Raw genomic sequence first — 27518 nt, 5'->3', positions numbered from 1 at the left:
ACTTGTAAAGACAGGGATTTTTGTGCATTACTAATTGTGAGTGGTGGGTGCTTACTGGCACAAGTCAAAAGAGTTTGCCATTTTATATCTACAAAGCAAAAATCATCAGGGTTGCTTGCCCAAATGTGCTTTTAGGGTCTATGGATCTATGAGCAAAAAACACCACTAATCATTGAACCAAATGACATATTAGTCATTGATTAGTAGTCAATACCTGTAGAATGTACCAGCTTACAATTCAGCTTCATTTGTAAGTATCTGGCGCCCTCTGTTGGCAGTTGTATTGATTTCAGGATGTGATTGTTCTCTGTGACTCTCAGTCAAGCCCAAGCCGAGCTCCCAGCAGCCCACTGTCTCCTCGCATGGACACAGACTCTCTGGAGAAACCCAAACTCAAGGCCGGAGGATCAGTGGAGAGTTTGAGGAGTTCCCTCAGTGGACAGAGCTCCATGAGTGAGTTTATCTGCTTCACCATACTTCTGAAAGGCACATCTGTGAAAATGTCAAACAAAATATATTAAAATAAACAAATATAGCCTTTATAATATAAAACCTTACAAAAAGTCATAAAAAATATGCGTAATGCCAAATATAAAACCATGAGCATCACTAGAAAAAAATGTCCATATTATGTTTTTATTAAAATATGAAAAAGCTCAAAGGTCTCCAAGGGGTTGTGGAGATTAATTATGAATAATAGATATTTATAATGCAGTGTTGACTATTGTTGACTGAAAAATGTTAAAAATAGTAATTGAAACAAAAAAATTGACAATGAACTGAAATAAAATAAATTGAAGTAAAATTACTATAACTTAAGTAAAAATAAATTAAATCAAAATAGAAAAATGTAACAAAAAAGACAGAAAAATATATAAATAATAAAAGATATGTATAATACATAAATATGTATAAAGTATAATATTACAAATCAGTTTTCTGATTTTCATTAAATGAAGATACGCAGTGTTGCATTGGCAACTAAATAAAATGTCGAAGTACTAAAATTACTAAAACTGAAATAAAATGTTTTCAATTAAAGCTAAATAGATACAAAAAAAACTAATAAAAATTAAGAAAGCACATAACAATGATTAAAACTTAATATAAATTTAATAGAATAGAATAGATACTATATAGCCTGCTGGTCATTATTGCAACATAAACCTTTTAGGAGTATGTTATGCTCATTTGAATTTGTGATAGTTACTTGCTGGCTGTATATTATTTTTGTTAATGACACAGCTGCTTATCAAATAAACGGACATTAAATACTGATTTTTGATTTGAAATAGTTTAATTTGTGAGAAAAAAAAATCTAAATTGTTGTCTTGGACACTGCTCAGTTTTACAGTTTTATAGGTTCAGAAATGTTTGACTGTCAATTTGACCAGAAAGCTATATAATAAATCTATATGGTTTAAAAAAGAACTATGGTGGTACTAAATGATTTTTATATTCATATACCATGGTACTTCAAAGAATAGCAGGTCATTTATGGTAGTTGTTTTGGCAGGCGGTCAGACGGTCAGCACCACAGACTCGTCCACCAGTAACCGTGAGAGTGTGAAATCAGAGGACGCTGATGAAGACGAGCTGCCGTACAGAGGACCTTTCTGTGGCCGAGCTCTGGTCCACACAGACTTCACCCCGAGCCCGTATGACACCGACTCCCTCAAACTCAAGGTCAGCCGCCTGGTCTCTCAGAAATAAACTGACCGTCGGCTTCCGTTGCTCTGCGTCTGTAGCGTGTGTTTGCTCTTCCAGAGAGGAGATCTGATCGACATCATCAGTAAGCCGCCCATGGGCACGTGGATGGGGCTCCTCAGTGACAAAGTGGGAACGTTTAAGTTCATTTACGTGGACGTGCTGAACGAGGAAGAGGAGAAACCCAAACGCAGTGTGAAGAAGAGGAGGAAAGGTCACCCTCCTAAACCGACCTCTGTAGAGGAGCTTCTGGAGCGCATCAATCTCAAAGTAATATTGCATAATTATCTGACAGTTTTCAATGCGCTATTTTAATTGCTTATGTTATTTTATTTTTATTTTAAGTTTTTGAATTATCTTTTATTTTCATACTTTGTTTTGATATTAATTTTAGTTTAAATTTTTTTTTTTTTGATTATTATTTTCTATTAGTTTTCATTTATTTTAAATATTAAAATTTAAGTTTTATTTCAGTTTCAGTTTTTATTCATTTTATTCCCAGTTAGTACTGTAATATTGGTAACTCTTTGAAATAAGGCCGCTTTGTAATTTTAAGTGAATGCATTTAACTAACATGACATAACAATGAGCAATACATTTGTTACAGTATTTATTAATCATTGTTATTGTAATTTAATAAAAATACAAGCGTTCATAGTTCATGTTAGCATAGGTCCAATAAATAATATTAACAAAAATACAACTTTTGATTTTAAAAATGTGTTAGTAAATGCTGAAATTAACATTAACTGAGATACTTTTTAACTTAGTATTCATATTTTATTGTACTGTATTTCAGCTTTATTTCAATTAACAAACATTTGTTTTAGTTTCAGTTAATGATAAAAACCCTGTTCATGGTCCCGCAGGAGCACATGCCTACGTTCCTGTTTAATGGTTATGAGGATCTGGACACATTTAAACTGTTGGAGGAGGAAGATCTGGACGAGTTGAACATCAGAGATCCTCAACACAGAGCCGTGCTGCTCACCGCCGTCGAGCTGCTGCAGGAGTGTGACAGTGAGACACACACACACACACACACACACCTGACAGAGATTGTTTTTACTGGTAAAAAATATGAAAGACTTTATATAAATCTTATGCTACCATTTACAGTTTAGGCTCAATTTAGGATTTTTATTTATTTATTTTATTTAATATTTATTTATTTATTTATTTTTGGAAAGAGGTTATATTTTTATTCAGCAGGGATGCATTAAACTGATCAAAAGTGACAGTAAAGACATTTATAATGTTACAAAAGATATTAGAATGATTTCTGAAGGATCATGTGACACTGAAGACTGGAGTAATGATGCTGAAAATTCAGCTTTAATCAAGGAAATAAAGTACAGTTTAAATTATAATAAAATATTTAAATAGAAAGCACTTATTTTAAATCAATAATATTTCACAATATTTGTTTTTACTGTATTTTTTTTTATCAAATAAATGCCAAAGATCTTATTGACCCCAAACCTTTGAACTCTAGTGTACAGTATATTATATGTATTTATATCATTAGTATTTATCTGTAATGATAAATATTTTTATTTAAATACTATATATATATTTATACATATCAAATTCCTGGAATTGCGAAATTTGTGGATTTCTCAAAATTCACTTAAAAATATCAGTCAGTACAGAATGTAATTACTATAATAATATTACCATATACATCTTTACTATTCATTAAAATACTTCTAAACCCTTCAAACTCATTCTTTGGAAGAAAAAAAATACATTTGAAAAATATGATAGCTACAGTTAAGTTAAAGTTCAGCTATATGTTTTAGTGTCCCGCCTACATTAAATCTATAACATAAAAATAAAAAATTACACATGTGCTTTAGTACATCATTAATGAATATTTGAATTGATTGAAAGCATCATGCATCATATAAATAAATTATAACGATCTATATGCATTGCAAATATTCATTATAGGCCAACGTTCAGTGTTATACAAAGAAAAGAAAATAGTCATCACGTTAAATGCATGTATTGTGTCTTCAGCACTTATTCAGAAATACTAATTCAGTCTAAGCTGAAGCTGTTGTTTCATCTGAGGTAACAGTGACCCGGAGCATGAGGGATCATCCGGAGACTCCCAAGAGAAGCTTCTGTCCGAGAGCAGCGTCCCGCCAGGAGACTCTCCACGTGACTCGGGCTGTTACGAGAGCAACGAGAACCTGGAGAACGGTAATGACAGCCTTCCTCGTCTGTGACTCTCCGGCCCTCCTCTTCCTCCTGTCTGTGATCTCTGCATGAATCCAGTCAGAGCGGCTGATGTCTGTCTTCTGCTTTCATTCCTCTCTCTGCTGTGAGGAGCACACGTGCCTCCGCTGGGACTTTCACAGCATCTCTCATCCATATTTCCAAAAACACGGCATCAGTTACTCGTCATGTGACTTTGTGTTGAGATTTCACTTCAGTCCATTTCCATTCGAGAACCGCGTTTCTTTTGACGCTTTTTTTGCGCATGCTGAATTTGTGTTGAACCAAAAGAGTGAGGAAGTTTGGTCCTGAATCAATATTATTCACTGTTACAGCTTGAAAATCTGATCACATAAATGTTCGTTTGCTTTGGTTTAGATGAACAGAATAATTCTAGTCATAACATGCTCATGTGAATGTGAAGAGTTGACCATGTCATTATTTTTTTTTTGCTTGTGCTGGTGAGACGTTGCTGTTTGTGTGTGTATATTTTTCTAGTAAAAGTTATATATTGTTGCACAATATCTTTAGATGTGCCTAAAAATCATTTGTGATATGCAAACATATGAGACTAAAGTAGATATATTTACAGACAAAACAAAACTGTACATTTTGCTTCACAGGTAGAGTCAGAAGATACATTCAGAGCTGCGATGACATCAAACTTTCTTTAGAAATTCATCGAAATTCAGTTTCAGTTAAAATATCGAATCTAATGAAAACATGTCCAGGACGCATTTCAGCCCAAAATCTATTTTTGTAAAAAATACTATATTAACTGTTGTTTAAAGAAAAGGCCTCTTAAGTTTTTTTCTTCACTTTTTATATGTATTAACCACATTTACATTTACCTCTAAATGTACATGTACATGCAAACTCTAATTACAGAAATGCATCCAGATGTTTTAGTTTTGAGTTTGAGTTATTTTAAATGGTGCCTGTCATTACTATAATACTTTTTTAAAAGTTAGCTATAAAGGCAGAAAAACCATTTGTTAGTACCTTAATTCTAATTTTAATAATATTATTTTACATAAAAATAAAATGGATATGAAATTAATCCTGACAATCACACAATGCAAAAAGTGCATAATGGTCCTAAAAATAGTGTTCAGCAAAATATTACTTATGATTTTGGGATTATATATGACTTGGAAATGTATTAATATTGATTTTATAAAATTTTATTAGATTTTTTAAATCATATTAATTAATCTGTAATATTATTAATGTATTTCTTATATTAAAATTAATTAATTCTAGAATAATTTTTTGCATTACATACATTTTGAGATTTTTTTAAACCATTTGAAGGGGGACTGTGTTTAATTCCCGACATCTCACAATGTAAAAACTTCATAACGATCCTAAAAATAGTTTTTGTTTCTTTAAGCAAAGGGTTACTCTGAATTTGGGATTATATATGACCCGGAAATGTTCTTGACCGGTTTTGTAAGACACATTCACAAATGTCATACATGTTCTTTGCAAATGTGGCTAAAAAATCCTACGGTCTGTGTTCATGGATCCGAACGAAACTCTTCTGATGGGTCGCCGGACTCGAGCTCTGTCTGTGTTACTGAACGAAGGAGAGATGTCAGTCATTGTCATTACAGAAGCTATGGAATAAAACACTCTATGATCTACTCACCTGAACCGCCTGCTTATTCCTGTCTGCTCCGGTCCATTTCCATCCAGAACATTCTGCTCGCTCTTAAACTATATATTTCATCACTTTGCATAACATGTCAGTTTCTCTTTGCATGCAGAACTTTCCACAAGTCTATGATCTTTCTCAAGTAAATGCACTACTGTTCAAAAGTTTTGGGTCAGTCAGATTTTTTCTTTTTTTTGGAAAGAAATTAACAGTGACATTAAAGCCATTTATAATGTTACAAACTATTTCTATTTCAAATAAATGCTGTTCTTTTGATGCTCTGTTCATCAACGAATCTTGGAAAAAAAAGGTTTAAAATTATCAAGCAGCACAACTGTTTTCAACTATTTGCATTTATTTTTAAGCTGCATTTATTTGATCAAAATACAGTACAATCAGTATTATTATGAAATATTATTACAGTTTAAAATAACAGTTTTCTACTTGAATGTCTGTTAAAATGGAATTTATTTCTGTGATGCAAAGCTTCATTACTCCAGTCTTCAGTGTCACATGATCCTTCAGAAATCATTCTAATATGCTGATTTACTGCTTGAGAAAAAATTCTTATTATCAATGTTGAAAACAGTTGTGCTGCTCAATATTTTTGTGAAAACCTTGATGAATAGAAAGTTCAAAAGAACATTTATTTTAAATAAAAAAGTCATGACTAAATTATAGATGTCTTTACTGTTACTTTTGACCATTTAATGCACCCTTGCTGAATAAAAGCAATTCTTTTTTTTTTTTTAATTGACACCAAATTTTTGAATGGTAGTGTTGTTTCGTTTCCAAACATGTATAACTCATATTTTTGCCTGTGTGTTGTTGTCATTTTGAATCACATCTACTTTACATGAATCTTCTTGTAGGCAAAGGCAAAAAGACGTCTCATTTAAGCAGGTCCTCCTCAGGCTTTGAGTCCAGCCATCTCTCCTCCCCTGAGTTTCCCATCCCACCCCTCTGCCATTCCAGCAGGTTGAACCCACAAACCAGACAAGACGGTCCACTTTCACTACAGATCGACTCCATCGAGAGTCTTCATTTGAGAAGAAACCACTGCATGTTCAGAGGAAGATTCCTGAGCCGCAGTTCCGGTGCACTGGATCAGCCGTCTTCTCAAACTGAGCTGAGAAAACTTTACTTCTCACTAGAGGAACTTCATCTGCACCAAAGTCCTGTGAGAAAGCAGCCGTATAGCTTAGAAATGGTGTCCAACAGTATTGAGGAGAATACAAGTCAAGGTCAGGAAAATCTTCACACACCTGACGAGTCTGAAGAGACTGGAAACAGAGCTCAGCTGTCCACCAGTGTCTCAGAGGTGGAGTATGATGAGGTGCCTGTAGATGATCTTCCTCCATGCACACAGCGCATGAAACCACCAGTTCCTCCAAAACCTCTTCCACTGCCTTCCTTGAAAAGCATTGATGCTGGCTTTGGGAGAAAGGAGGTTTCTACAAGCACATCTAAGTCAAACTCTGGCACAGAGATTCCCAGGATCTCCAAGTCGCTCATTTACAGACCTGCAAAGAAAGTTCTTTCTGGAAAAATGGCCAACCTGGATACTTTAGTGGAGGAAAAGTTGTGTTCTGATGGCATCAATCTCACAGAAGAGCCATATTCTGACAAGGTATGTTTTTTTCTGACTTAATTCAAGGTATATTTTAAAGATATTGTCTTTGAGCACTGTGTGCTCAGACGCTGCCATTCTCAGCACCGTCAAAATAAAAGTCCCCAAACGGCCAAATCAGGAAAAACGTATCGGTTGATGCCGATATTTGAAAAATGCCAAATATCGGCCGATATATAGGCCTTGGTGATATATCGGTCGACCACTAGATGAAATATAGTAGAGAGAAAGTTGGGAAACACTGGTCTACACTACTGACTTCAGAAGAGGGTTAAGTAAGATGGCAACAATATCACAACAAACTAAAAACACTCCTCAAATCAAAAATCCCTCATATTTATTTCAGAAAATGTAAAAATCTGGTCGATATTCTTTATTTCTGTTTTTCAGCATGGCCGTTATGGAGTGCCATTCTCTCTGGTCCAGAGATATTCTGAAGATCTGGACAAACCTTTGGGTGACATTGCCATTGTGATGGATCAGACGAGAGTCCAGCAGCTTCTAAAGCAGCATCGTACAGCGGTGAGTCTGCCTGCTGGTGACTTACAGTATGATGAGTGTCAGTAACACGTTCTGGACAGACGAGTCTGACTTTGACTTGATTTCATATCTTACAGATCCCACTGAGAGGTTTGTCAGAGATATGTGTGACTCCTTGAGCACGTCGTAATGGATTTCAGAACTGGGAGAGCAGCTTTGGAGGAAGGGCTGGAAGGATCAAACAGCAGTACTGGTTCATTGACTCTCCTAGTGGAATTTTACTTGCTTTTGATTCAGCTGGAAGTTTTTCCAGCTAGAATTTGTCCTGACTTATTATGTTCTTTTAGGGTTTAGACAGCATGGTAGAAACTGAAATAGTTTGACTTTCATATGTGGCTGTGTTTTGAAGTCACCGATGAGTGATTTCTTTTGAATCAATCACATATGTAATGATCTAAATGCAACAGTTCCACCTAAAACTTTGCCTTTGAAAAACAGTTGCCTTTGAAAATGTACATATAATAGTGACTCCTGAGTAGTGTAAACCTACATTTGTTGTAATATGTTTTGGATATATTCGATAGATAGATCATTATCATCATCATCATTTTTTTTTTCTTCAAAAGAAGCAGTTTTTTATTATTATTTTGACATATATATTAAAAAATCTGCACGGACTAAAAAGCATGTTTTCTGTATGGCGCATTGTCTTATATTTTCAGTAATGTTCAACTGATTTCAAAACATATTTATTTCCAGCTGTAATATAGGATTTATTTTCTTGTAACATTTATCACCTATTTTAATCTATAATCATTTTTTATGAGATAAAGAAGGGTTCTGTTATTTTATGGACTAATGCAAGTTGGTGTGAATGAACTGTAAAAGGTTGTAAATGGATTTTCAGAGACAAATGTGTTTTAAAAGCTAATAAAGTCAAAAAGCTCTAATTCGTTTATTTCCATGTATGGTCATTTGACTGTGTATACATTTCTACGAATTAACACACATAATGTGCAAACGCTGGAAATGTAAGTTGTATAAAATAGTGTAAGTGCTACAGTATCTACCTTATTTTGCAAAGAGGAAGTAAGCTCTTTTTGTGAATGTGTGAGATTTCTTATTCATAAGCCGCTAATAACTAGAAGAAAACAAAGTAGGCCTACGGTAAAAGTAGTTGCGCTACAAACCAGTGTGTTTGAGTAAGAAAAAAAATTAAATAACAGATTAACAAAAAGACACCAGAAGGCTTGCACATTCAAGTTTCAAATTGCCGATTACCTTAAAGATTTTACTATTAAGGAAAAGTTAAAGGGGTCATATGATGCTATTTACATTTACATTTACATTTACAATTAGTCATTTAGCAGACGCTTTCTTTTCTCTTTGTAGTGTTACAAGCTCTTGGTGCATAAAGAAGATCTGAAGTGTTGCAAAGACTAAAGTCTCAAATCCAAAGAGATATTCTTTATAAAAGTTAAGACTCGTCCACGCACCCCTAAAACACCTCGTTTAAACGCCCCCACATGTCTACGTCATGATGTGGGAAGATTTGCATAAGGCCACCCAAATGTTTATGCAAAGAAAGAAGGCTAACTTTTATTCTCGCTGTTGCATTCAGCGCCATGTCTTGGAGATGCTGTTACATTGTGAAAACAAAAATACTTTCTTTGGCCTTCCAAAAGAGGACACAGCTAGAAATCAGTGGTTAAGTTGTATCTACAACACTGTTCCAGAACAGTTCAACCCAAAATATTTTTAACCTTAAACCGCATAAACACAATTCATTACACCAAATACACAAAATTATGTTATTTTTAGCAATATCATTTGACCCCTTTAAATGTGATGTCTAATTTGTCATTTTACGGTTTTGGCCACTGAAACGTTTTAACTGTTCAAACATGTATTTAAGTATGCAAGAAACTGAGAGTCTCACGCCCCCAAACATCGTGCACACCTGCAGGTTTAGCGCCGCTCGGTGAGTTTGGAGAGTCGGACCTGAACGCATCCGCTCCTCCGAGAGCAGTGTGGGACTCCGGTGGTGTGTTAACATAGATCAGATGGATTAGTATCATCTCTCTGGATTCCCGTGATGAGAATATGATGACTGTCAGAAACCCTCTCTCTCATAAACACTTGAGCGGCTACATGCGCGTCAGGAGCCGCAGGGGAAACTGGCTCGCGGTGGTGCTGCTCCGAGTCTCGCGCCGGGATCTGTTCTTCTGTCTGACCGCTCTCCTCGTATTCTGCCTGGGCTCTGTGTTCTATCAGTTAAACGGAGGAGCACCAAAAGTCCTGCTGGATGTGGGTTACTATCTCGGTAAGAGCTTAAACATACTGTGTGCGTTTATCAGGAGTCATGGGGTAAGTTGGCACAATGGAATCTGCTTGTCTGATTTGGCAACATGAAATACCTGCCTATACAATACTTTTAAAGGATCTATTAAAGTTAGCATACTTAAAAAGTATATATATATTTTTTCTTGTCCTGATTTCATATATTTTTATATATATTTTTTATTTTTTCATGAAAAAAATAAACTTTTTAAGTAACTTTAATGTGTCCTTTAAAAGTATTGTATAATAGTATTAGGGTCTAAACACATCTTCTGTTGCTTACACAGAAATATGAACTTATAAGTTTCGTGACATGTCTAACTAACTGAATGCAACTTAATGATCCATTAAAGTTATAAGGTGATACTGTAGTTCTGTTCTCAGATCAGCGGCATCAGTCAAGGTTCATAAAGAGCAGACTGTCAAAGTTTCCTCTCTCCACTATTAGTCTATACGACACCAGTGTTGTTCTTGGCTTTCAGAGCAGCGCATGAGACCCACCGGTGAATTCCACACGAGTCCATGTAAACTCATGATATGAGGCCTTTCATTGTCCTACAAAGACAGCAGTCACTAAAACTGATGGAGGAGTGGAAGAACCTGTGGATTTCTAAAGCATCAGTTCTTAAAATACTCATATAAAAAATATCAGTCTTAGGTTTCAGTACCAAGTCTACAAATATTATACAGATGGTTGGAACATTTGGCATTTCATCTCAAGAACTGTAAGGAGTTTATCACACAGCAGCGTCTACTTGTGAAATTCAATATGCACAGTTATATGTATAATAGATGGCAGGTGCACTTCTATTTATTTGTATTTTATTGTAAACTTTTTAGGAAGATTTGCTGGTGGCCATGGACCTTTAGCACCCAGAGTAAGAGCATTGCATGTCATAATAATATTTGAGTGCTTGAATCTCATTTGTGATCATAATGTCCTACAGTCGACAGATGCATATATGTTTATGCCAGTATGTAGATTGTTCTTTAGTGGAAATGCTTTGAATGTTGCAGGCTCTACCGTTCCCGAGTCAGGTTGTGTATAACAGGGTGGGGAAGTGTGGCAGTCGCACTCTAGTTCTGTTGCTGCGCATGTTGGTGGACAGACATGGGTTCACTCTCATCTCCTCTGATATTCACAACAAGACCAGACTCACCAAACGTGAACAGGTAATCAAAAATAAATTGTCAATGTAAACAATGTCTTGTTTTACGAGCGTCACATTAGCTGCCATTGAATCAATTCATCATTATAATTCCAGTATACCAATATTTCAGCCTTCATCCACCACTGAACCATCACTAGTAATTCATTTGAATTGTTCTTTAATTTCTGTGTAGGAAAATCTGATTAGAAACATCAGCACAACTCCTCAGCCATTTCTTTATACCCGACATGTGCATTTTCTCAACTTTAGCAGGTGAGTTGATGCATGGCTACTCATCAAGTAAATAAAAACATAGATTTGTTTTTGTAAATCTGGGTATTTATTTAGCAATTTTACCTGTACTAATTATTAATCATTTATATTAATAATAATAACAACTAATTGAATAATTATTATCATTAATTATTAATAATAATATTAACAATGCTAAAGTCTTCGCAGGTTATTTTCACTACAAACTGTAATTAAGACTCAAGAATGGGACATTTTGAGTTTTTGTGTACAAACTAGTGTAAGTGTATCATGAGAGACCCGAAAGCAGCAAAAGTAGTGTTACAATGTAGCAGATTAATATTAACAAAAATATGTTCTAAGAATGTTTTGCCAGTGTTCCCATTACTTTATGAAAGCATTATTGTTCTCTGAACATTCTTTTTTTTTTATGTTTTTCTTGGTTGTGTGAACATTACATTACATTTTGATTATTCCGCAGACATTATGAGAATGTTACTTTGGAATGTTTTCTGAAAAATGTAGTAACATTTAAAAATGTTAATGATTTTCCAACTAAGACGTTAAAAAAAAAATGTTGCATGAACGATTTTTTTTGTGCTGACATTTTAAGAACATTATTAAAGACCAGGTACAGTAAGTGTGATTTTGAACTATTAATGTTACTTGAAAAATGTTTGTTCATAACTTTGAGAGAAACTTGCCAGAACGTTATCATTTCCTGTTAGATGGGTTATACTGACCCTTACCAAAAAGTAGTATACTTCAAGTTTATTTTATTAAGTATACTTAAGTATAGTTCAAGTATATTTAGACTTTTTGTAAGTATAAGTCAAGTATACGTAAATGTCATTTTAAGTATATTTCTGAGAAGTACATAAAGCCCATTTCTGAGAAGTACATAAAAAGTAAACTAAAAGCATACTTTCCTATATTTAGTTTAAAAGAAGTATACTAATAGCACACTTGAATAAACTTCTTTTTCGTAAGGGGAGCAAAAATAATGGGGGGAAAAAGCCATTTTATTTATCATTTATTGCTGCATAAGTGTGAAATATCAAAAACCAAACTAACTCTGCTGTCTACTTCCATCTTTGCCATGAATGACGGTGAATATTTGAAAATATCTGACTTTTCCAGGCAGCTGTGTAATAGAGATAAAATCAAGTATATTTTAACATGAGTCCTCTCTGTACTGTAATCAGGTTCAGAACGGATGAGCCCGTGCACATTAATATCATCAGAGATCCCATCAACCGATTCCTGTCCAATTATTTCTTCCGCCGCTTCGGCGACTGGAGGGGGGAAGAGAATCACGTCGTCCGGACCCCTGGGATGAAAGACGACGAGAGATACTTAGTAAGAGATTTAAAACAAATGTTTCTGAAGAAAGCAGTAGTTCAAGCAAAGTTCGAGAAACACAAATGTAGATTAATGAGCACTGAGTGAATGAATACTGAATAAGCCGTTATGGCTGTCATAAATGAAGTGTGGAGTGTGTGATACACATGAATGGCTCGTTCATGGTTTACTCGGTCTATTTTTAGTGTGAGACTGACTGTGCTGCTGGCTTTCCTGTCAGTCATTAGTGTGACGTGTGCTAATGCTTTACAGGTCGTGTATAAACAGTACATACAGTGTGACATCATCTGAGGAAAACACACATGACAACAAGAAATTTACAGCTACTGTAAAGATACCAATGCAATCATATTCGTTCTACACAATGCACATAGACAGGCATGATTTCTGTTCAAATGCTAATTTTCATCTGTTCCTTTTCTGCACCTTTCCCTGGAATGCTTTGGTTTTGTTTGCTTAGCAGCAGGAAATAGCCAGGCGCGGGCGGTTGGTGGGAGACTGATATGAATGACCCCACAGTCACAGCATTTGTGTGTTCAGACCCCTTGTGGTTGAATACATAAACACATCACTGTTCTCAGAGCTTCGGTCCTGTTCAACAACTAAATGAGTGGAACAGCACTAGCATAACTAACAGTGAAATGTTACCATTGGCTGTTTGACACATTGCTTTCGTTCATCTCTGGATGAAAAAAAAAAAAAAAAAAAACCTGCTAAATGCATCAAGTACTGTAAATGTTTCCGTTATGTTCTTCTTGACCAAAGGACATCAACACATGCATCTTGGAAAGCTACCCAGAATGCTCCAACCCTCGGCTCTTCTACATTATCCCGTATTTCTGTGGGCAGCATCCTCAGTGCAGGTGACCATTACACTCATATGCTACTTATGTGATTCATTTTTATTGGTTCAAGCATTTTCATCCAACTCTGAATTAATAGATGGAGATGGGATAAACTGTGAATCAGTCAAATCGAGCTGCTCGAAACACCGCTGTCTGGCAGCACCTGCTGGTCAAAACATTGCAAATGCAATGAAAATTCGGCCCAAACATTCTACAAAGTGTTTTGAAGAAAGTGTATTTTTGAAAATATTTTGGAATTTATAAATGTTCGAACCTGTATGACGTAACAAAGCATCGTTTGCTGATTATAATGTGTCATGAACTAGAGAGCCGGGTTTGTGGGCGCTGGAGACGGCCAAGCAGAACGTTCTGGATCATTACCTGCTGGTCGGAGTGTTGGAGGAACTTGAGGATGTGCTGCTTCTGTTGGAGAGACTCCTTCCACACTTCTTCTCTGACGTCTTGAACATCTACAAAAGTCCAGGTGAGACTTTTCCGGCAGGATAAATTCATGTAAGTTGTATATTTCAGATGGTTTGACTGGTCACCTTTTTTTTTATTAATATTTATATTAATATTCCACTGTTTAATTCATTTTTTTGTGCAGTGCAGTGTCAGAAAAATTCTTTAATATAAAACAATATAAAAAACATACTTAAAAACAAATTTTTAGTTAAATTAAGAAATTAAGTATATTATGTCAAATTACTTAAAATATAAAATGTATATACCTAATATAAATATAATTTATATACCATTTAAATATATTTTTAACATTTATATACAATATATATTATATATTTAAATATATATAACATGCAGTATGATTGTAATATGATTTCTATATAATTTTTAATATTGAGTCAAATTACGTAAACACAATTTTTATGTAAGTATAATTTTTAGAAAATTTATATAAAAATATTTTTATTTTTTAAAATATTTTAATTTAAAAATGCTACAATTGTGTAAATAAAATTTAAATTATGTTTGTATATATTTATACATTCCTAAAATAATTTAATATTAATTCACAAAAAAATGTGCAATTAATGTACAGCAGTATTTTTTTATTAAACTTAATTAAAATCAATTTTGTGTCTAAATCTTTATGCGTCTCTGTTCGATTCAGAATACAGGAAGCTGGGGAACATGACGGGCACCGTCCACAAACAGACTCCTAATCTAGAGGCCCTGCAGGTGCTTTATGAGCGCATGGAGTACGAGTACAAATTCTACAACTTTGTCAAAGCTCAGTTCCACCTCACCAAGAGGAAGATCGGCCTGAGATCTGGCCCAAAACCCTCCAGACCTTATTCTAGTGTGCTTCAGAGGAAAGACCTACAGGAGGAGCTGGAGGAAGAGGAAACAGAAGACTCACTCGAGTGGACCGAACACACCTGAGAGATGCTCTGAGACCAGATCAGATACAGATGTCTGCTAGAGTCTAAAATAAATGATCATTCAGGTCCTACTGAACCATAAAACTGGGCGAAGCTTGAAAATCATGATTTAGTTTATTTGTAAAAAGAAAAAGATAAAAGATTGCACTGAATGTTACCGACATTCTTCTACTGTAGAATATTTAACATTTTAATAACTTGACCTTTTATATATATATATATATATAAAAAGCCCTGCATCATTTTTGTGAAATTCAGTACATGTTTCTTAGTAAATTTGGAGTGCTGATTCCAGTGCCTGTTTTGCTCTAGTATGTCACACTTTCTCACAAATTATGATGCGTGTTGTAGGGGGGGAATCGGAGAGTATTTGAATGTTTTTTACAGTGCTGGGTAATTCTTTGTATCATTTTTAGACAATCAATCACATTGCATTTGTAGTTAATAATAAAATGAGAGAATTTAGGGATCATTTCTGAACACCTGATATCCATTAGCACTTATGAAGAGTACTTTTGTTTTGTGGGAAATAAGACACGACACCAGTAACGTTATCAATGACTTTCTTGTCAAAACAATATTCTGGTATATTTGGTGTTACACTGACAATCAGATCAAACATTAGTTAAAAATGGTCAAGCAGAAATGCAAAAATAAAGACAATTTTCAAACAGCATATTAAACTAGCATATGAAAATTCCTTTCAACATCAAACAATTTACATAATTTATCTTGCTCAAGATTTAGATTCTGTAAACAATAAATTCTACTTCCATATTGAAAACAACCTACTAATTAGTGGCAAGTAGAAATCATCAAACAAAATGAATAATACAGAAATTGTTAAACATTTTAGATGCAAAATTATGACAAATTTATCTGTTTTTAAGATTAAAGTATAATTTCTCATCAGTAGAACATGCAAAAATATCAATGTACAGCAGCATCAGTGTAAGAGTACGACAGCAGGTTCACAGTCTGGCTTGAGGTGGTTTTTCAAACAGACTCTGTCTCAGCAGATCGAGCGCGTCCAGAGCCGTTCCCCAGCTCAGAGTAACACCACAGCCACCGTGACCGTAGTTGTGCACCAGAGGCACCTGTCGGCCCTGTAAATGCAGATATTCGTGCTCCACTCGCGGGTTCGCCCGGCCCGGCCGCAGCCCCACCCACTCGCACATCACCTGAGCCCCTCGCAGAGACGGTTCCAGCCGGCAGCAGCGCTCCAGGATCCCCTCGCTGTCCTCCTTATCCACCTCCAGCCGCCAGTCTTCCGCCTGCCGCGTGCCTCCGATGCTGACGTACCTGATGCCTGGGTAGATGTAGGTATTGCCATCTCCATCTCGGATGAAGTTCTTCAGCCAAGGAGCGCTAACCTTCAGAATTTGTCCTCGTATTGGATAGACCTCCTCATCCTTCACCAGAAAACGAGAGTCGAGGCCTGAGCAGTTCATGATGGCATCGTAATTCAGGGCCAGTTTATGAAGATCAGTCACCTTCTCATGTATGATCTGACCTCCAACTGCTCTAAACCTAGTGGGAAATATAACACTGGTTTATTTATTATATGCTCCTGTAGTTTTTATATTTCCTTTATAAATTGTATCATTGCATTTTTTGTGTGTGTCTATAATAAAATAATTTGGAATAATAAAGTTTCTGAAACAAGTCTCTAATGTTCATCAAGGTTGCATTTATGTGATCAAAAACAGTAAAAATCAATATTGTCAAATATTATTACAATTTAAAATAGATGTTTTTTTTATTTTAATATATTTCAAAATGTAATTTATTCCTTGTGATTCAAAGCTGACGTTTTAGCAGCCATTACTCCAGTCTTCAATGTCAACCATGATACTCCACCATTAAAACGTATTAGTTAAGAAAATAAAGAAATGAATGCTTTTTCAATGCAGCAAAAATGCATGTGATCAAACTGACACTGAAGATGTAATGACTGCTGAAAATTCAGCTTTAAAATCACAGAAATAAATTACATTTTAAAATACATGACAATAGAAAACAGTTCTTTCAAACTGTCATAATATTTCACAATGTTACTATTTTTACTGTATTTTTAATCAAAGAAATGAATCCTCTGGTGAGCATAAGAGACTTTCTTTAAAAAATAATAATGATAATAATAATTGGCTAACTTTAAACAGTATATTATAAAACTTTAAACAGTACCTTTTTTCTAACCATGGCAAGTAGTTCAGACATTCACACTTTATTGTGGTGAACGCTTGACCAAACTTATGATTAGGAAAACGCTTCATTTCACGATCCGTCATGTATCTGAATCCAAATACATAATCTGACCAAAAGGGCTTTTTGTCGCTGGGAATATCCTTAAAAATCTGGTACCTAAAAATGAAGCAAAGTAGAGATTATTAGAGATGAAAACACTTCAGTGTATCATCTTTTAGCTTTTTGTTGTTGTTGTTGTCATCAGGGCTTTACCCGGAGCTCAAGTACACGCCAGCATCTGAGGCTTGAGGGGAATCTGCAATGGCCAGAAGATGATCGAATGACTCCTTGAACCAACGCTTTTGCCGTTCAAGAGGGATGTCTAGTAAGAGAGGACAATGACAATCAATTTGACCATTCATGTAGACAAATAGGTGTCCTAAACAATAAAAAAGGCATTATGCCAAACACATGACATCATGCATCCTCTCACCAGGAAACTCTTTGGGTAAGAGGATTCCTGCAGCTCCATCACCGGTGGTGTCCGGTGAAAACTTCTCAGCAATGACAGTCACAGAACAATATGGAAGCGTCTCAGCGACACACACAGCGGTGGATAAACCCACCACACCTGCTCCAACCACGAGCACCTTCACACGCTTCATCTCTCAGCTCAACTGCAACATACTGACCAACAAATGCACTGTAAAAACGTGATTCAACAGTCATTCGAGTTTACATTTCTATTTTCCAACAATCTGTAAAATTTATATTTTCCAATAAAACTTCAAAAAAAAAAAAAAAATTAACTTAACTTTAATATCTTATTTGGAGACACAAATTCAGAGAATATTCACCTGAATTATCATTGTAAAAAGTTTAAAAAGCACTCAACTATCTATAAAAGATAATTAAATCTATTGTTTTATAACGCTAACAAAATAAACTAAAATACAGAGACCTTTAAAAACCATGCAAGACAACCATGCAGTCATAGCTTGAGCTGATGTTGGCACAAAGACAATTAATAACAGACATGCCCTACTTATCCAGCTAGCAGAGCTTGCTCTCAAAACCTTGGCTAGTGCTCTTGTGCTGTTTTGTCTAAAGTTACGAATAATTTTCTCAACACACTAGCAAAAATATTATTTGTAGCCTACATCTTTTACAAAAACAATTTAGTCGGATGTTGGTCTAATATGGTTTAGAAAACATTCAAAATTAACATTTGGCAAAATAATGAAAATTAAAAGGTTCTCTTAAAATTATTATTATTTTTAAATGGACGTTTTGATTGTTCAGATAACATTCAGATATAACGTTTTCATAACTCAATGGAAACATTAGCAATAAGCAACTGGCAACCTCACTATAGACTACACATTATGTCTTCATTGGGTAATGCTTTCATAGGCCTACTTTGTTTGAAGCAGTCATACTAGTCAGTATAATAAAATAAAGCATATTTCATGCAGAAGCAATGGTAGCTTAACATTCTGAAATCATACCGACGTGTCATACTGTGGCTGTAGTAATAATAATAGGCTACATCGCCGCAATACAGACAGTTTATAGCATTGTATAAATGCCATAATTAGTACAATTTGTTACTGTAGTAGAACGAAGGTTTATTTGTACTATGCCAGATACTACTGTAGTATTTAAAATACATTTTACAGAATGTTTAAGCAAGTGCACATTTGGTTTGCACGCTTACTTACCTCCAGCCTACTGTACTGAGACCTGAATGAACAGACACAACCAAACCTGTCTGTGAATTATCACTGCCGCACATTAATCATTAATAGGTCAGCGTTAGTAGTGTTATGTATGACACTGAAGCTTCGAGGCACCTGTCGAGCAGGCAAAACATGTTCAGGGTTGCCAGGTTTTCACAACATAGCCAAGACAAGGACCTGGCAACACTGCTCAGTATCAGAGTCACGTGTTCGAGTCTGGACTGTAAAATAAAATAAAATAAAATAAAATCCCCAGCTATTCTTGTTTTCCATTATAATGAATTATAGTAGCTCATACTGTCAATTACTGCCTCACTTAATGGGTAACTCAGTTTATCAATTTCACACACACACGCACGTGCTGAGCTTTTATATGTACACATAACACTGAAGCTATTTATGGCATGTGTGCACTTGCTAATAGTTAAATATTAGTGTGTAATAAATGGTTTAGAATGTAGCGGATAAATATGCTTTATGTACAGTACTGTAATTCTATCCCCTCAGTTATAAATAAGACACAACGGGTAACAAATATTGCTGTTCCGAAAGGGGGCGCATCTCTGGTTACAATCCACAGACTGTTAATATACAAAAACTACAAATATACAATCTATTTAATGTTATTGCATAAAATCTGTTATCCAATAGCACCTAAGGCTACCATGCGACAATGCATTCTGAATAATAATAATAATAATAATAATAATAATAATAATAATAATAATAATAATAATAATAGATATTTTGAAAGTGGTTGATTAAAAAAACATATCAAATAATCAAAACAGAAATAATTAGTATTCAGACAAATCACGCCCCGCCCGTCTTGGCATCCACTGCTGCCTTTCTTCTTTCTGCTCATTTCTGTGACGCTTACTGAAGTCACGGGATGCAAGTCTCGCGAGATTTGCCAGTCTGAAACGGTTCCTTTAAGGTGAGGTCCTGAAAGCTTAATCGTATAATATAGTATTCAGAGAGTAGTGTTGTTATTCTTTGAAGTGTGTTTCGCAGATTAAATGTTGTAATTTTCAAATCAGCGCTAGTTTTTAGGCGATAGGAGAGTGTTTTAGAAGGGAAAGCGAAACAGCTCTTTGTTGCTACACATGGCGCTGGGCTTTAAGCCGTTTCTTCATTTCTTACTGTGTTCAAAGACCTTTGACATACTGTAGATATACATGAAGATTTACAGGCGCGTGTCTTTGACCTCAGTTTGTGATGCAATCAGAACACGATCTGCACTGTACTAGACTGTGTTTACAGCTCAGGTCGCGTGCACAGCTGTGTCGCATGATAAATGCATGCATGCATTTGCTGTAAAATGTTTCAGAATAACTAATTTATCAAATATATATTGGCTTATAAAGCGATTTGGGTCCAAATATGGAAGTAGCCTTGGTTCTGAATGATTATCATAATACTGTACCATGGAACTTCAAATATATTTTTAATGATGCATGGTTTGTCACAATCCAAAAGTGTTCTGATGGGTCAGTGACAGGATGTGAAAACAGATCTAAATAGAAATGTAACTGCCTGTGTGAAAACACTAACTTTAGCATACTTTACTTATGCTGGGAACTGAATGTAATAAAGGTTTCAGATACTTAATTTGCATGTTGATAGAAGTTATTGAAATAAATGCAATTAGCTTAACTCTAGAGAGCTTTTAAGGCCACTTAAATATATCCTCTTAATTTCATAATTTTATTAAATATGGTTAAAATGAACTGCTGAATGAGCTGACAAGCATTTATGATAAACTAAACTACACTTCAGTGTCATTTCTGTTGAAAATGTATCATAACACTTTTTTAAATGATGACATATTAACTTATCATAGTATGTTAGTCAACATCAAAACTAGTGTACTTTCAAGCACAATGAAAGATTAACACTTGATTTAAATAGATACTTTACTATATACTGTTAAAATATAAGTTGAACACATTCTGAAGTAACCAAACTGGTTTCTGGTCCCTATTGACTTCCACAGTTGTTCAAAATATCTTCTTTTGTGTTCAACAGAAGACGAAAAACTCGAAAAACAAAAAGGTTTGAAACAATTTGGGTGAGTAAAAGAGCGAACTATCCTTTAAAGTGGCCTGTTATTTCATTAGTATAATAAATGACAGGTTTTTATAAATATACTTATAAGATTTAAGGTGCATTCAAAGTGCATATTCAGTTCAGTCCAGCAGACTTCTATCTCACAAGGGTGTGCATAATCTGACTTGCATATAGTAAACAGGTTTATGAGGGAGGAGAAAATGCTTCCCATATCCTTTGTTTTACTTTTGTAGAAGCCATTCAAATTAGACTGGTTGTGTGACATGCCTTCATCCTAAAAAACCATGAACAAGACTATTTAAAGTAAAAGAAAATATGACCCAGAATACATTAAACATGGGTTCGGTGTTTTGTTTCGTTCACCACTTGATAGGTTCAAAAAGCAAAACCAGCTGAGAGCTCTATTTTCCTTTTTAGATTCAAGCTCACTGTAACAGCATCATGTCTCAATCTGTTCTCGCCCTGCATTCAAAAACACACAAGGACACAATCCTGCATAAATTTGACAAGCTCAGAAGAAGGGAACTGCTCTGTGACATAACCCTCATCGTAGAAGACGTGCACTTCAAGGCACACAAGGCTCTTTTAGCAGCGAGCAGTGAGTATTTCTCACTAATGTTCACCGCTGAAGATCAGGTAAGCCAGTCGGTGTACAAGCTGGACGGCATGGCTGCGAAAACCTTCTCAGCCGTGCTCGAGTTCATCTACAGCGCAAATGTGTCTGTGGACGAGAGCAGCTCTGAGCAGCTGCTTGACATGGCGCGCTTTCTGGACATCCGAGACTTGCTCAAAGCCCACGAGGACCTTCAAAAGGAGACTTCAGCGATTGAAAATGTGATGTCTGCCGAGGGAGATAGTGTTGATGAATGCATACAGACAAAGCGTAAAAGAGGGCGGCCGAAAAAGAGCCTTCACACTCAGGATTCAAGCCAAAAAGAGGATCCAGAAAGTGGTTTACCAGCACAAACTACCTCTGAGTCCACAGAACCCCTCTTAGATCCCACGTCCCCACCGAGAGACGCCAGCGACAGCGACTATGACCCCCGAGAGGACAGACCCCGTCACAGCAAGCGCAAAATAAAGCGGCCTGTCAAGCTGAAGGGATACAGGTTAGGAGACGAGCTCTCGGAGAGCAAGGAGCCGGGGAAGAGAGGACGCAAGAGGAAGTACCCCGACACAGAGGCCCGGTGTGAGCAGTGTGGGAAGGTTTTTAAAAACCATCTGTTTCTGAAGATACATCAACGCACTCACACAGGTAGAACTCAGTTTCTATTCTTCTATACAATCGACTCAAAAGTAATGAGGGAACATTAGAATGAAAAACACAAACAAATAAAATTCAGGGCTTGTTTTAAAATCTTGTTAGCATTAATGGAACTAAATGGAATGAAATCTAGCATGTGAGTAGTCAGTATTCTGTTCACTTTTACATTTTGTATCACTGATATATACTTACAAATTTTGTTAATATTTTGAATTAAATATTCTGTTTTCACAGTGTTTTAGTTATTTTGTTTTTGTCATTTTTATTAGTTTTTTTTATTTTTTAACATGTCTGTTCATGTTTGTGTTTTTATGTATTTTATTTAATCATTTTATTTTTAGTTATGATAGAACTTCAACCTTAAATGAAAATGAGAAATTTTGCCTCAGCAACTAGCTGAAATAAAATGTTTAAACTTTATTAAATTTTATGTAAGTTAATGTTTAGTTTATGATAATAATAACTGTTTCTGTTAATTATATTTAAGCATTTAGATGTTATTTTAGTATCATTTATATACTCTATTATAGTTTTTGTTAATATTTTAAATTATATTTTATTTTTTTGTATTTTCTGTTTGTACTTAAAGTTTTAGTATTTTTGTAATATTTTGTTTTTATTAATTTTATGTATTAGTTTTAGTTATTTTAGTACTTAAACTGAATCAAAATGAGAAATGTTGCCTTGGTAACTAGCTTAAATAAAAAAAGTTTCACTTAATGTTTATTTTATTCCAAGTAACGAAAATGTTTTTTAATGGTTTTAGTTTGAATTAACTATAATAACACTGATTCTGTTAATTACATTCAAGCATTTCAGCAGAGATTATTAAATTAATAAAATGCCGACATTGAAAATCTTAATGTAAAATTGCACTTTCTTTCATGTAGGTGAAAAACCTTTCAGATGCAGTGTTTGTGGGAAGGGTTTCACCCAGAAACACACTCTTTTGGTTCATCAGCGCATGCACACGGGAGAAAAGCCGTTCATCTGCACCATATGTTCCAAAGCGCTGTCCACGAAACACTCGCTGCTGGAGCACATGAACCTACACGCAGGTAACACAAATATACCACACCACTGTGATATGCTGCTCATAACACAACCATTCAAATGTATGAGGTCAGTAAGATTCTACTTCTATTCAGCAAGGATGCATTACATTGATCAAAACTTTTACATTGTTAGAAAAACTACTTTAAAAAACATAAAAAAGCGCCCCAGGCATTGGTATTATCACAGTAAATGTCCAAAACACCATGGTGCATGTTCAAAAAAACTGAATATACTGTACAATCTGATGTTGTCTTTCCACAGAGAATAAATCTTTCAGTTGTGACAAGTGTGGAAAAAGCTTCAGTCAGAAGCGGCAGCTGAAAAGTCATTACCGTGTTCACACAGGAAAAGCGTTACCTGAGTGTGCACAATGCCATCATAAATTTATGGATGCAGCTCAACTGAAGAAGCACCTGAGAACTCATACTGGTAATAAACACATCGGATTTACTGTATTGCAACTTGCATACTACTGTGCTGTATAAACCCCACTTTGTTGCTGCAGGTGAGAAGCCGTTCACATGTGAGATCTGTGGGAAGTGTTTCACAGCCAAGAGCACACTACAGACACACATCATGATACACAGGTCAGAAACGAACTGAAGGTCATTTGCACATTAAGACACTACAGGTGAACTAACAGATATCACCATACTTCCCCAGTGGAGTGAGTGTATTAAGAATTGCAAACATTTTTGTATTAGTTCTCTGATGTTATTTGTAAATATGCAAAGGAGGTATTGTCTAATTAAATGTGCACTCATTTGCAAACAATTCCAGAACAGAAATTCCAAAATTGGATAAAACCAGGTGCAAAATCATTTCATTTCATTTGGATGACATATTAAAGTTTTTTGCAAAGGGTTTTTGGTTATCTCTTGTTTTATTTTATTTTTTACTCCATAAATCAGAAAATACTGTCATTGTTATTTATGCACTAGTTAGTTTTGAGATTTGGCTGTTTGGCTTTTTGTAATGTGTTGTTTCAGAGTAGAAAGAAAACATCCAAAATACATTTAAGTGTTCATTATATTGTACATTATCTATTTGCATCAGTAGATTTAAATTACAATAAGTATCTGTTTTCTCAAAATGAGTTTTTTTTTGCCACTTCAAGATCACTTATGTACACTAAACTTCACAGGTTTACTTCTGTTCTGGAGGTTTTTTCAGAGGGTTTTGTTCGTATATCATTTGCCTGATTTTATACATTTTATTCCTAAAACATAGTGAGTTTGCCTTTGACAGTATTTTCTGATAAACAGATATTCAAAATCCCCTCTGTAAAAAACTTTAACTCTTATGTCAACAAAATGAAACAAAAATCTGGCTTTATCTAATGTACAGATCTCTGTTCTGGAAATGTATGCACATTAGTGTATATTTAATAAGATAATGCATAGTTTGCATATTTAAACATAACATTTCAAAAAACCTGTAATACAAAAAATTGTAAATGCAGTCAATTAACTGGGGAATTGTGCTGCGAATTATGGTAAGAGTTGGAATTATGGTAACTATTAATTACATTTTTTTTACCCTATACTCACCATGTTATGAAATTATCTTTCCCCATCCAGAGGAGAGAAGCCATACGTCTGCAACATCTGCAATAAGACCTTCTCTGACCCCAGTGCCAGGAGGCGTCATGTGGCATCTCACACGGGTGCAAAACCGTTTACGTGTTCCATCTGCAACCTGTCGTTTGCCCGAATGGACAACCTTAAAGCTCACACCAAGACTCACAACAAGGAGCGTCAACAAGGAGAAGCTGAGAACACGGGGCCTGTGCCGGTGGAGGCCACGTCAGGAGCTGAAGGAATGCACAACATCCTCCAACTCCAGCCCTACCAACTTCCCACCCACCCCGAGCAGGAGATCCAGCTGGTGGTGACCGGCGAGGTGGACAACATCAACCTGTGCCAGGATCAAAGTATCAGCATCATCACTGCAGAAGATACTTCTGTGGAACAGGGTCTCACGCTTCTTACCCAACCTTCTGGACACGTCCAAAACCTGGCGCTGGTCACGCCAGATGGATTAGATGCCAGTGCTCAAATCCAAACCATCAGTGTTTTAGGAAGTCAGGTGAGCAGCGGACAGCCAGAGCAAATGCATGTCATCACGCTGACTAAAGAAGCCATGGAGCAACTGCAGGTTCATCACGGAGGTCCACAACAGCTGCAGGTGATCCACCAGCTGTCTGAGAGCCCTGCTGAAAATCCCATCCGGACGAGTCCAACGGGAGGCATTCACATCAGCAGCCAGAGCGGGCAGCCCATCTCCATCAGCCAGACCAGTGAGCAGATCCCCAGCGATCAGATTCAGGGCCAAACCTTCCAGATCCAGGCTGGAACCGTCTCGTACCTCTACACCACCAGCATGACCCCACAAAACTGAACTGACACAGTTTGAATCCGTCAGGACTCGTTCATAATGCTGATGCTTGTTCTATTTTGTTGTAAATGGTTCTATTTTAAGAGATTAAAGCTGATTTCATTGAGATTTTTTTTTTTTTTTAAATAATGACTTCATAAAGTATTGCCATTAATAATTTGTTTTCTGTACTTGTTAAAATTCATGTTTACAACAAAAAAGAACAAGCACCAGCATTATGAACGAGTTTGTAAAAAAAACAATGCTGGTACTTAATCTCTTTTGTTGTAAATGGTTATATTTTAATCAGTCAAGCTGATTAATTGAGAACAAGCAGAAACATCTTTTTTGTTTTTTTAAATGACTTCGATATGGATCATAAAGCATAGCCATTCTTCTTTTTTTTTTTTGTACTTGTTAATGAGACTAAAGACAATAAATGGTTCACATAAATGCAACTCCAAACTATTTGTCCAAAAAACAATTTATTTAAGTGTTACTGTCCAGCATGACACTGGAAAATTGACTCAGTGACAAAAAAAATTTCAACCAGTGCTCATTGCCATACTGCAAAATATGATTCTATAATAATAATAATAATAATCTTTATTTTTATATAGCGCCTTTAAAACAGCTTCTTAAGGCACATTACATAATAAACAGATAAAAATACAACACATGCAGAACAACACAAATTAAAAGAACATACTAGAATTTAAAATTTAAGATAATCAAGAAAAAGCTAACCTAAAAAATGAGTTTTGTAAGTGAGTTAAGTAAGATTTAAAAGTACTTAGATTCTGTGCGTCTCTGATATAAGAAGGGAGCGCATTCCAAAGTCAGGAGCGTAGGATAAGAAAGCCCTGTCCCCTACAGACCACAATCAGGATCCTTGCAGCAAACTTTTACAAAAATTCCAATTTAAGTGCACTATAGTAGTCTATGCGGGAAAATACGAAAGTATTAATAAGCCATATAGTCACAGAAAGGGATAGCATAGGACGCCGTCTAGCAATATTTATGAGATGAAAATAGGAGTTCTTAGTGTATTTCACATGTTGGACAAAAGACAGGCTCAAATCAAATATAACTCCTATAGTTTTTAATTTAATTTGTAACTCCAAAACAGAGCCATCTATAACTTAAAATATTAAGTTTTGGGACATCCATGATTTTATCTCAGAAAAATGATAAGAAAGATACATCCAAATTTTGACCAGTCTTAGAGTGAATATAAATCTGAGTGTTGTCTGTATAAAAATGATAATTAAGCCCAAGTGATCTTAAAAGCAATCCTAGGGGAAATATAAAAATGCTAAAAAGTAAGGGGCCTAAAACCGAACCCTGAGGAACACCCGTAGCGATCTCAGACAACTCATACAGACAAAATGTTGATGATCAGAGAGATATGATCTACACTAGGTTAAAACTGTCTCAGACACACCAAAAACATTTTCAAGACGGTTAAGTAAGAGATTGTGATTGACTGTATCAAAAGCGGCACTAAGATCAAGAAGGAGAAGAATACAGAAAGAACCAGAATCTGAGGCTATTAACAGGTCATTGGTGAACTTGACCAAGGCTGTCTCAGTACTATGAAATTTTCAAAGCCAGACTGAAGGGGCTCAAAAAGATTATTGTAAGGTTATTGTGCAGCTGCAATGCCATAATATGTTCTAAGATTTTTTGCAAGAAAAGGAAAAGTTTGATAAAGGGCGATAATTATTATGTAATTTCTCTATTATCCTAATTTCTGTAATGCAAAACTTTTTTCTA

At 35.4% G+C, this 27518-nt stretch overlaps 4 protein-coding genes across 9 annotated transcripts in view; 3 read left to right on the top strand and 1 right to left on the bottom strand.

Moving 5' to 3' along the window:
* Window positions 1-8647, top strand: part of sash1b (SAM and SH3 domain containing 1b) — an 84500-nt gene extending 75853 nt beyond the window's left edge. For all 3 annotated transcript variants that reach the window (XM_042773531.1, XM_042773532.1, XM_042773533.1), the window contains 8 exons: window positions 321-453; window positions 1517-1686; window positions 1768-1977; window positions 2577-2727; window positions 3784-3915; window positions 6460-7217; window positions 7608-7739; window positions 7835-8647. In XM_042773531.1, the coding sequence (XP_042629465.1) occupies window positions 321-453; window positions 1517-1686; window positions 1768-1977; window positions 2577-2727; window positions 3784-3915; window positions 6460-7217; window positions 7608-7739; window positions 7835-7876 (1728 nt within the window). In that variant the 3' untranslated portion in view covers window positions 7877-8647. The remainder of the gene's footprint in view (window positions 1-320; window positions 454-1516; window positions 1687-1767; window positions 1978-2576; window positions 2728-3783; window positions 3916-6459; window positions 7218-7607; window positions 7740-7834) is intronic.
* Window positions 8648-9504: 857 nt separating this feature from the next.
* On the top strand, window positions 9505-15607 carry LOC109107861 (uronyl 2-sulfotransferase). The gene is made up of 8 exons (XM_042773527.1): window positions 9505-10020; window positions 10878-10915; window positions 11055-11210; window positions 11382-11461; window positions 12646-12799; window positions 13568-13665; window positions 13974-14131; window positions 14780-15607. Exons 1-8 carry the CDS (start codon window positions 9801-9803, stop codon window positions 15049-15051), a joined length of 1176 nt encoding a protein of 391 aa, XP_042629461.1. The 5' UTR covers window positions 9505-9800; the 3' UTR covers window positions 15052-15607.
* On the bottom strand, window positions 15597-19193 carry ddo (D-aspartate oxidase). 3 transcript variants are annotated; one of them, XM_042773529.1, is made up of 6 exons: window positions 18959-19192; window positions 17731-17924; window positions 17511-17619; window positions 17238-17414; window positions 15989-16580; window positions 15597-15950 (listed from the first exon to the last, which is right to left on the bottom strand). In XM_042773529.1, the coding sequence occupies exons 2-5, from the start codon at window positions 17900-17902 to the stop codon at window positions 16022-16024; spliced, it is 1017 nt and encodes a 338-aa protein (XP_042629463.1). In that variant the 5' UTR covers window positions 17903-17924; window positions 18959-19192; the 3' UTR covers window positions 15597-15950; window positions 15989-16021. The 3 variants fall into 3 exon arrangements, with proteins under 3 accessions (XP_042629463.1, XP_042629464.1, XP_042629462.1); XM_042773530.1 differs by having other exon boundaries at window positions 15597-16580; window positions 17731-17940; window positions 18959-19193; XM_042773528.1 differs by having other exon boundaries at window positions 15597-16580; window positions 18959-19190.
* Window positions 19194-19846: 653 nt separating this feature from the next.
* On the top strand, window positions 19847-27508 carry zbtb24 (zinc finger and BTB domain containing 24). Of its 2 annotated transcripts, XM_042773526.1 has the most exons (7): window positions 19847-19913; window positions 21005-21047; window positions 21464-22301; window positions 23201-23368; window positions 23628-23795; window positions 23872-23953; window positions 24947-27508. In XM_042773526.1, exons 3-7 carry the CDS (start codon window positions 21488-21490, stop codon window positions 25764-25766), a joined length of 2052 nt encoding a protein of 683 aa, XP_042629460.1. In that variant the 5' UTR covers window positions 19847-19913; window positions 21005-21047; window positions 21464-21487; the 3' UTR covers window positions 25767-27508. The 2 variants fall into 2 exon arrangements, with proteins under 2 accessions (XP_042629460.1, XP_018976569.1); XM_019121024.2 differs by lacking the exon at window positions 21005-21047 and having other exon boundaries at window positions 19872-19913.
* The last annotated feature ends 10 nt before the right edge of the window (window positions 27509-27518 follow it).

The sequence above is a fragment of the Cyprinus carpio genome, chromosome A17 (genome assembly GCF_018340385.1).
Source record: "Cyprinus carpio isolate SPL01 chromosome A17, ASM1834038v1, whole genome shotgun sequence".
In the NCBI taxonomy this organism is placed as follows: Eukaryota; Metazoa; Chordata; class Actinopteri; order Cypriniformes; family Cyprinidae; genus Cyprinus; species Cyprinus carpio.
This window is presented reverse-complemented; position numbering and strand designations above follow the sequence as displayed.